General features: G+C 40.4%; 1 protein-coding gene across 3 annotated transcripts; it reads right to left on the reverse strand.

Moving 5' to 3' along the window:
* Positions 1 to 5: 5 nt before the first annotated feature.
* Positions 6 to 9,791, reverse strand: syt18b (synaptotagmin XVIIIb). Of its 3 annotated transcripts, XM_036148225.1 has the most exons (5): positions 8,818 to 9,791; positions 6,514 to 7,328; positions 5,036 to 5,193; positions 1,649 to 1,809; positions 6 to 1,527 (listed from the first exon to the last, which is right to left on the reverse strand). In XM_036148225.1, exons 1-3 carry the CDS (start codon positions 8,960 to 8,962, stop codon positions 5,161 to 5,163), a joined length of 993 nt encoding a protein of 330 aa, XP_036004118.1. In that variant the 5' UTR covers positions 8,963 to 9,791; the 3' UTR covers positions 6 to 1,527; positions 1,649 to 1,809; positions 5,036 to 5,160. The 3 variants fall into 3 exon arrangements, with proteins under 3 accessions (XP_036004118.1, XP_036004129.1, XP_036004108.1); XM_036148236.1 differs by lacking the exon at positions 1,649 to 1,809; XM_036148215.1 differs by lacking the exons at positions 6 to 1,527; positions 1,649 to 1,809; positions 5,036 to 5,193 and having other exon boundaries at positions 6,295 to 7,328.
* Positions 9,792 to 10,325: the final 534 nt, after the last annotated feature.

Below are 10,325 nucleotides of genomic sequence, written 5' to 3' on the forward strand. Positions count from 1 at the left end.
TGGGAGTGCTTCAGAATGAAAAAAACATTCTGTAATGTGATGTTTGTGATGTTGAAACTCCAAATTTCTATGTAGCTTATGATGGTTTTAGAACAACACAAATTAGTAAATAATTGTGAAGTTGGAGGAAAACTTGCTTTCTTAAACTTGCTTCAGAAAATTTAAGACGTCTGGTGTACATTTATGTTCGACCCACTAAATCAATACAATGTGGAACCACATTTAGATGTCATCGCAGCTTCCCTTTAACTCTTTTGCCCGCTCTTCTTTGCAAAACAACTCAAACTCAGTCAGATTTGATGGCGTACGCCTGTGCACATTCTCTATTCTTGGCACAGATTTTTTTAATTTGATTTACGTCTAAACTGGGACTAGGTCATTCTCACACAAGGATATGCTTTGATCCAGACCCTTTCCTTGTAGCTCTGGCTGGATGTTCAGGGTTGTTGTCCTGCTGGACCCTCCACCCCAGTCTCAAGTCTTCTCCGCCCTCTAACAGGCTTTCTTCCAGAATTGGCCTCTGGTTATTTTATCTGTCCTACTATTAGCAATGAGCAGCTTCCCTAATTGCTGTTAAAGGAAACATGAAACCAGGTAGTGGCAGCATCAATTGTGATGTGTTTTGCACACCAACAGCCAAATTACTTTATCCGCATCTTTGCTGTGTCCCCTAAATAGTTATGGCAGATGGATAAAGTTAGTCCTTCTTTTAACAGTGGATTTCTTCATTGCCACTCTTCCATAAAAGTTGGATTTCTAGAGTTCACAACTGGAGGTTATGTTGAGAAATTGTAAGTCTGTGAGTCTCTGCTGCTTCTTCAGAATAACCCTTTTGACTGCTCCTATTAATGTCCGGCCTCTCAGCTTCGTTGTGTATCATCAGTAGGTTTGCACTTGTGCCCTATTTCTGTATTACTTATAGTAGGTTCATAGCAACAAAACTTTCTCCCCGACCTTTCTTTTGTAATCCCAGGTGTTAATTGTGATGTTTGTTCACTCTTTTCTAACAAAGCTCTGAAGTCTTCACAGAACAGCTAAAACTGAATTTCAGTCTTTATTTACTAATTTGCTTCTGAAGGTAACTGGTAAATTATTAAGGCTCTGTCTTAAGCTTTAAATGTGTGAAGTCCTTTGTGCTTATTAAGACATCTCAGTTTCACAAAAGCACGAAGCTCAGTGTTTCACAGAGTTTAATACATCAGATCAATGCAAACATCACGGCAACCATGTGATTAAAAAAAACAAACAATTCTTGACATCAGAGTTTAGGGCTTACTTGTTGTAGTTTTTTTAGCCATGATTTTTTTTTCAATGCCCCATAAGGAGCAGCAAAAGACCCGCTTTAGAGGAGATAAAACCCTTTCAGCAAAGAGTCGTGGCCTTCAGTGGCTCTGCTTGAACAGTGTGCAGGCGTGCCAGCTCCACATGCAGGTGACACATGTCCCTCCAGTGAGCCCGTCCCGCTTCTGCAGCATCTGCGCCGATGAGGACCCGGCCGACAACTTTAGCCTCTGAGAGCGGACGATTCTGTCGCGTCAGAAAAGAGAAAGGGTGTTCAGGTTGATGGGGTTTTAGTGTCGCTTCTCATGTTCAGCAGTACCTAGAGAGTTTTGTATTTACTTTGGTTGCTCCCAAAGCAAATCCTCACCTGTATGATTACGAACTGAAGCGAGATGGGGAGCTGATTAATGTCTCCTGGAGGCAGCTGAAACACAAAAGAAGCGCTCCATGCGGGGCAGGAAAGTCTCTGAGTTTCTCGGGTGCCGATCAGAACGCCATCATGGTGCAGATTAATCTGCACCTGGTAGTCTGTGCACAGATATGGAAACGTCACAAACTCTTATACAGAAGAGTGAGAGCTCTATTATTATTTATTTACTTGATTAAAGTACTTTTTTGTCTCTTATAAATTACCCAAGTTAGATGCAAGAAATAGTCCATGTGACCAAAAGGAGAGTTAAGCCGTGTACTAACTTTTTAAGAAGGTTATTATCTATTGTAAGTTCATAAATATTTTAATTTATTTTCTGTTTTCCACTGTTTAAATATTAAAAACACAGCTACTACAGAGTGAAACTGTTTTTCGAAGATTTACATCAGAAACGTCTCTACAAAGATCAAAGTATTTTTTTAAACGAAGCTTAAATTTATTGTAATTTGATCATTGCACTGATGAAGAAATACCTTTAAAATGTGATGCATTGCAAAGAAGAGATTATGAGATATACATCTCTGCGATCTATATATGCTCATCAAAGGTGTGACTATAGTTAATTTAAAGCTGATGACTGATCATTTTTAAGCTACCTTTTTCAGGTTGGTCTTGCTGTACAGGATAGCACTGTTGAAATCGTTGTGGATTTTCTCTAAATCACACCTGTTCAAAATTATATGTACAAGTACATCGCAATAGAGTAGAATATTGTTAAAAAGTTCATTTGTTTCTGTAACTCAGTTTACTAAACTAAATTACACAAACTGATGTTTTGAACCCTTTATATCTGTTAATAATGATGCCTTCTGCTTACAGCTTACAGAACACTTAAGATTAGAAAATGACATCAAACCACCAGAAAAACAACAATACATTTTTCATACAGAAATGTGGGTTTAATAAAACAGTATGTTTTGTTAAGAACCTTAAAGTTTTTTCTTATTCTTTCAGAAGGTACTTTTGATCTGACAAACACATATTCCAATTTACCAAGATGAACAGGCTCAAATATAAATGTCTTAAATCGCCTCTCAGCAAGGTGCAGAGGAACCACAGGTCTCTTGGTGCCATTAACAATCTGGCTAAATATTGAACCACTCCCCTCTTCAGAAATGGTAAAGCTATTTTTTTCAGTGTTTTGACTTGCTTTTAAGCATTGTCCATATATTTTCAATATAGCTGAATCCATTGCAGAAGCTCAATGTTTACACATTTCTAAACTAGTTTTGCGTTTGGAATCATTGTATTTTGGATATTTGGACACCCAGTGGTCTCAGAATTTCAACCATGTATGTGCTTTATAAGTCAAGTTAAAGAATTAGGAGGTAGTCAGCCTTTTTTATTGTTCCATCCATTTTGTGTGATCCATTAGTACCACTGGCTACAAGAGACCCTCAGCAGGATGATGCATCCATCATGCTAGTCCGTATGTACGGTGTTCCTTAGTTTGACAGCCTCACTTTGACTCTTTTTCCAGAGGTTATTTGACTTGTCCACATGGGCTACTGTAAATTTCAGTCAAGCTTGAAAATTTAGATTTTGGAGCATGTTCTTGGTTGAAAAGCTCTCAGTCCGTGTTAATGGTAAACTGGCTTGATCGTGGGCCGTCACATTGGTGTTCCTGTACCTTCCCCTTTATGATTGATTTGAAGGTGAACTATTATTCTTCCTTTTAAGCATTAAGGACAGGGCTATGGGCTATAGCAAACATGTTTATTACATTTTCTGCACAAAATCATATAACGACATCTCACCTCCTCAGTTTTGCCTATTTTGCGCTCCTTTCAGAGTGAACTGTTTTTATTGTAAGCATATAAGCTGTCGCTGGCCGCGGCCCCAACTCAATGTTTGCACTCGCACATACAGGTGAAAATGGCTGCCAGCACAACAATACATCTGTACATCTTTGACCCCGAGTCATACTCAGGAGCTTAAGTGGAGCCTCATGCACAACCAACTGGGATCAGAACAGAACAAAATCAATTCCCACATACAATAATTTTACAGGACTCCCATTCTGCACTTTTATTTTTCTTTTTAAAGGCGGCCACCTCTCAGCTCTCTTTCAACAGGAGTACGACCAGCAATCAAAATAGTTGCTGTCATACGCAACATACTCACTCGGGTGGCTACTCCGATACCGTGATAACACTCTACACACAACATTTTTAAAAAACAAAAAAATTGGGGAAATGTCATTGGACAGCTTTTGCTGTGAACAGGTCATCCAAAACTGAGACTTTTCCTGGAAACTGGGGATGTTTGGTCACCCTAGGCTACCAGTAGCATTAGCATGATCTTGTGCTAAATGTCTTCGATTGTGATACAATAATCGGGAAGTTTTTTTCAAACGACAAATTTTCCAGACACCAACAAAACATTTACTTATTGCCAAAAATGTCTGGACAGGTTTTTGTAGCGCTTGGACCGTTTCTAAAAGCAGTAGAGACCCAAATGGAAGCACAAAAATGTGCAAAAAGGTGAATTTTTCATAATTGGTCATCTTGGTGGTGTCTAGATTATGCTTCGACTTATTAACCAATTTCCCTTTATTTGATGGTGGTAGCACGGGTCAGGTAATAGAAACATTGGGTTAGTCCAACTCAACAAACATCCCATATGTAAGCTACATTATTGAGGTTCTGAAATGGGAACATATTTGTTTTGTTTGATAGCTAGCTCTGTGGCAGGAAACAAACCAATTTAAATAAAGTTCAACATATCTGATAATGGGAGTAGTCGACTATCCAGTCAAATTTACAGCAGAACCGTGTTGATGGCTATCAAAATATTAGTGCGGGGGTTTTGTGTATATTTGAGCCTGTATGTGAAATTGTATTCATGTTTGGGCTAGTCTATTGAGAATATCAAAATTATTTAAACATGTGCCATTGACTCTTGTCTTTCCATCCAGTGTATGTAAACTTCTCACTGGCACTGTATTGTACAACCCAGATAGCGTGAAAATCCAATTGTTCTGTGTATAAGCTGGATTTATCTGCTGTAAAGATATTGCTGATACAGTCTAATAAAGACCATTTTTTATCAGATTTTGTTCCTGTGGAGACTGAAACATTTCCCAAGGATTGAAAATGGGGAAGGATTAAACTACAATGACATTATAAAAAGGGATGATCTCCCCCTGCATTCAGCTTCCGCAAGACATCGCCTAATCCTCTGCATGTGAAACGCGAACATAGGGAATTACGTTAGCTCTGCTCTTAAAAAGCAAAGGAAGTTCTGTCCACATGCAGTTACATCATGGATTGTGCTTGTTCGCACACCTTTTGTCAAATTAATTAAAGGAACTTTGTCTTTTACCTGCTGCTGATGATGTCTGAACAAGGCTGTCCAGGCTGTCAGCACTGAGGACCGTGGTTCTAATAGAGTGGGTCCGAACTTGATATTCGAGCGCAATGAGGATCTGCGGGGGACAGCTCCGTTCCTCACGAATCGGTGCATCCTGTTGAGATCACACTCTAAATTTAGTGGATAAATGTTCAGAGAAAGAAAGGGGTATCTTAATCAACAGGTAATTATATACAAAGTGTCATTCTACATAGAAAAACATGAAAGGAACATCATAAAAAACTAGAATTCAACTTTTTTTTTTATAGCTTTGGCAAATTGTTGCAATGACTTGTTTCAATATAAAAGTTTAACTCATTGGCCCTCTGCCAACATATACTCAGATTTTAAGAGTTTAGAGTTTTTTTTTCATATTTTGGCTCTAGCACTGAAAAGTGCTTTATAAATAAACTTGCCGTGCTATACCTATCCTTTCTCAGTTAATGTCTTCATAGGCTTTAGATGCCCTCAGTTATTTCACCATCAGACGCTCCCTCCCAATTGTACTTTATGAAAAATTGGGAGAACTTTTGTCACAATGCCATCATCTCAGTTTTGTTGTTTTTACCTTACGCTGAATGATTGCCTGGCCATTTGTGGAATAAAAGCTCATTAAAAGCTCTAGCTGAATTTATCAGAAAACAGGTCAGGCAGTTAGGACCACTCCCTGCACTCAGCATGCTGAGGTGAGTGAATCTTCATCGGTGCAAACAGGATTTCTGCGCAGCGTAACATTGACATGAAAGGCACATATTAAGTTGTTTAAAAGGGTATTGGGATTTATATTCATTGTTTAAAGGATGGTAAAGTGACATTATTTCCTAACCATTCAAACTGACCTGACCTATTTATTTTCTAACAAACTGTGTTGGTACAATGAATCAGTGGCTTCATCTATGGGCCTTTTAAATAATGTCACATATTCTTACACTGATTTGTCATCCCAATGTTTCCTCAACCCTGGTTCTGAACACACCCTCCCAGATGTTTTAGAGTTTCTTTGATTCAACAAGCCTTATTTCAGCTCTGCATATGTGATTGGAGCAAGATGACTTCTACATGCAGGGTGTGTCCTCCAGTGATTAGGGTTCGGAAACCCTGAAATAGATGCATCAAAATGACCTTTGGTCAACAGATTAAATGACTGAGAAGAGCCTGCTTCCAAGAAGCTATTTTGTTGGTCTAGCAAAATTAAAGCAATGATAACATATGATGAACTATAAAACCGGGTTACCTTTTAAATGTTAAAACATAGTCACAATTACCTTTTCAGTGCATTCACTTTTTTGGCAGAGTTCTTTCCTGAAATGAAACGGATGCTCTGATCTCCAGTCTGTTTCCCCACATTTCACCACCACTTCACCTAAAGCGGTGGCTCTCTGGCTCTGTTCCCTCTGCACGTACGGAGCCAGGCGTAGTTCGCAGTTTTTCAGCTCACTCAGAGAGCTCACCTTCAGAATCAGCACCGGGCTGTTGCATTCAGGGCTGACGCTGCTCCGAGTAAGACAGGTGTGCAAGGGTGGTAGGCTGCCCAGGACAGTCACGTCCTCCAGTCTCTGAGGTCTCCCAGTGAGGTTTAAGATAGTGACTGTCAGTGTTTGCTGCTCCGGAGAGAAGGCCACGGTGAAATGGAGGCAAAGTTTGTGTACTAGTGGTTTGCAGGATGCACTGGAGCCGTAGCTCAGGGGGATTAGGGGAATGGGCTTTTCAGGAATTAATTGTGAGTTGACACTGGACCTGGTGAGTCTGCTGCGATCGCTGGAAGATCTGGAATCCCCTGACACCGTGCAGCGCCTCTGCATGGCCTTGCACGTTTTGGTCAGCATTCCCAGTTTAGGCAACGAAGGCAGGGAAGCACGGCTTGGGTGGATGGGTTTGTAAAGCGGTGCCGTTTGCAGTGGAGAGCTGAAGCGACGCAGGGAAAAGTGAGATGTTGCCTGCTCATTTCCGTCTCCGTCAGGATGAGTTTGATTTGAAAATGCCTGAGAGAACGGGTCGGTGTTCGTAGGAGCCGGACTGGTGAACGTGGAGGGATATTCCAGCGTTTCTCCATCTAGCTCGGCATACAGCTGCATGGATCCAGGGGTTTCTCTGGAGGAATCCGTGTCCTTAGCAGGGGTCACAGTTTCAACAGACGCCTGCGTTGGTGTAGGTGGCTTAGCGTTAGCCGTGCAAAGGTCACTTTTCCTCCAGCACAGAACACATCCCAGGATCAAAGACAGACAAAACACGATTAGCCCAACCAGGAGAAGAACCTGAAGATGAACTGTAGGAATAAGAAAGAGCTCTGTTAGAGGTTTGATCTTCTGGCTTTCATGTCAAGGTTAAATTATAGTGCATCCTCTTGCAGTTCTAAGAGTTTACTCAAAAGTGCGTTAAATGGAAGGGATGACGATTTGGGCTTGTTTACTAACTAACTTTAGTTTACTATGAACACCTATGTTAAACAAAATGTTTTAGAATCCAATATCTGCCTTAAAGCTGAAAACTGGCTCCCATTAGGTCACTCTGCAGGGTAATCATAATAAATGTAGCATTTCTACAACCGGTTTGCTGAAAAATACTCCAAATTTTTGCAATTGGTCAACTGAAGTCCAGAACCGAGTATACAGTGTATCTCATTGGGATTTTATGTGAGATATCAACACAATGTGCTACATAACTGGGAAGAAAATGGAAACCCATCCATCCATTATCTAACACGTCTATCCCTTGTGGGGTAGCGAGGGGTGCTGGTGCCTATCTCCAGCATTCAATAGGCGAGAGGCGGGGTACACCCTGGACAGGTCATCAGTCTATCAAAGGGCAACACAGAGACAAAAAAACATTGTCGCACACACTCACACCTAAGGACAATTTAGAGAGACCAATTAACCTAACAGTCATGTTTTTGGACGATGGGAGGAAGCAGGAGAACCCGGAGAGAACCCATGCATGCACAGGGAGAACATGCAAACTCCATGCAGAAAGACCCAGGGCAAAGGTAGGACTCCAACCCAGGACCTTCTTGCTGCATGGCAACAGTGCTACCCACTCCGCAATGACTTACAAATTTTATGTTTGTGCAAGGTTGCAGACTTTAGTACTTGACTTAGCAAAAGGCCTGCAATTTCTTCTTTGAGCAATTAAAGAGTGAGAGTACACTTATTGGGAAAGATTTTAAAATAAAGAGAGTAATATCAGCCAGTTATGACATCTCACTCACAATAAATTATTCATCTTGGCTTTCTGTATGCTTGACCAAAACAAAGGCTGTCCTCCATCCTTTTGATGAACATAAGGACTCAAAAGGATAGCAGGAGTTTTTAAATGAACTTTGAAGTCGTTTTTTTTAACATGTGCACATTTCCCAATGAGCGAGCAACATAAAGAAGCACAACTTATTCATGTCCAAACAACGACAATCCGTTGATTCCCTGACTTTTGCCATAAAACCAACAGGTGAAGCTAAATCTGCGACTGATCCACTGAAGCATTAAAACCAAGATAACCGGATTTAGTGTATAATCCCTCGCTGAACAGGTGCCCAATGGACTCCCAGAATGGACGAAAAATGTCTTGTGAGGTTTCAGTAAAAGTGACCCAGATACAAAAAAGTGAACTGCAGCTGTCACTTCAGGGAGGAAATTGGGCTAAAGTAACTCTGACCATGGGTAAACATTTATTTTATGTTCGACATGATATAAAGTAATTTTTAAGACTCGTGCAATTTTGATAAAGACGTGGATCCTTGTTGAGAACCATTAAGACCATACCTTCCAATTGTTTGGTGAAGAGGACCTGCACCAGGAGCCAGAAGAAGAGAACGACGATGATCCCTTCGATCATGCCCTTGCAGCAAAAGAGCAGCACAGACTGCCACAGAGGCTGGCCTGGGTACTCGTCATCCTGGTAAGGCATGGCACCAAAAAGTATGCAACAGATAGGTCAGAGCCTATTCAAAAACATCCAAAGGTTGTAGCCGGAAGACCAAGAGAAAAGGAAAAAAATCATCACTTAAGTTTTTCAAACGATTCCTTAGCTTCTAGACCTAAAACTGACATCAATCTGGGATTTTTAGAGGAGGAATTAAAGCCATTTGGTACAAAAAAGGCACAAAAAAAAGAAGAACTGAAAAAAGGTTCTGGTTGTTTCCGAACGTCCAGCTTTAATGATAATAATAATAAAGAAAAGAAAAAACAGCATTTCAATAACTTCAAAAGCTACACACTTTCCTCTTTATAACTAGAAATGCTTCCCTCCATGTATTACCAGGCTTCATCCCAGGACTCATTTGTTGAGTGACTTGACAAGCATTACGCCTCCCTGGTGGGTGGGGTTTTTCCGGCTCATAATACCTCTGTAACATCTCTATTCTGCGCTGTCCCAGATGCCAGTGAGTTGTCACTATAGGATGACTATCACAGCAGTAAATCCTACAAACCCCTCCCCCACCCACATCCACCCACCCAACCCTATGGGCTCCAACTTCCTGTAGCAGTCTGCCTGCAGAGAGCTGGAGGACGAAAGAATTAATGCTTCACAAAGACTTATTCTCCCTCTTCTGCTGGCACGACATGTAGGTTTTTTTCATCTGACAAACTTAAACTGATGGGAATCAGGCATTCACGAAAATCACGTTTGTTACAAATCAGGTTAGAACCAAGAAAATATATAAGATCATAATAAAAAAAAGAAGTTAGTGGTCATTCATGATTTCCTGAATGTTTCGACTCCTCCACAATGAAAAGGAAATTTTAAAAGCTGCGTACTGTGACCCTAGTGTCTAAATTATGAAATTACTCCAGCTGCACAAAGAACAGAAAATGTAATTTTCTCGTTGACTTTAGACTCACTGTACCAACACATATCATTCACCGATAAGCTCACTTCATTAAATGCTCCTCTGTTGTAGTGTATAGATGTTGACTGTATTTTGAAACAAGGTGAACATGTTTCCATCCCTTTTTTTGGGGGGAGGATACAAAATTGATTGCTGAAATAAACCGTGTTTAAATGGAATCATTCTGATCATGCCAGTAACCCTGAGAAAACATTGGCTGAGATGAGGCAGCATATAAATAAATCAAGCTAAACTGAATTAGATATATATATTTTTTTACATTTATTCAGTTTATTTATTCAAGCCCCTTTGGCTTCGTTTGAATCAATGAGATGTGTCGAGAACAGCCAAATTCATAGCATGTATGCGTGAAATTCAACAACAATCACTGAAATCGCTCAAACCGGGCTGTGTGAGCAACTGAATGTTGCCCTACACAAA

Source organism: Fundulus heteroclitus, chromosome 2 (genome assembly GCF_011125445.2).
Source record: "Fundulus heteroclitus isolate FHET01 chromosome 2, MU-UCD_Fhet_4.1, whole genome shotgun sequence".
NCBI classification, from domain to species: Eukaryota; Metazoa; Chordata; class Actinopteri; order Cyprinodontiformes; family Fundulidae; genus Fundulus; species Fundulus heteroclitus.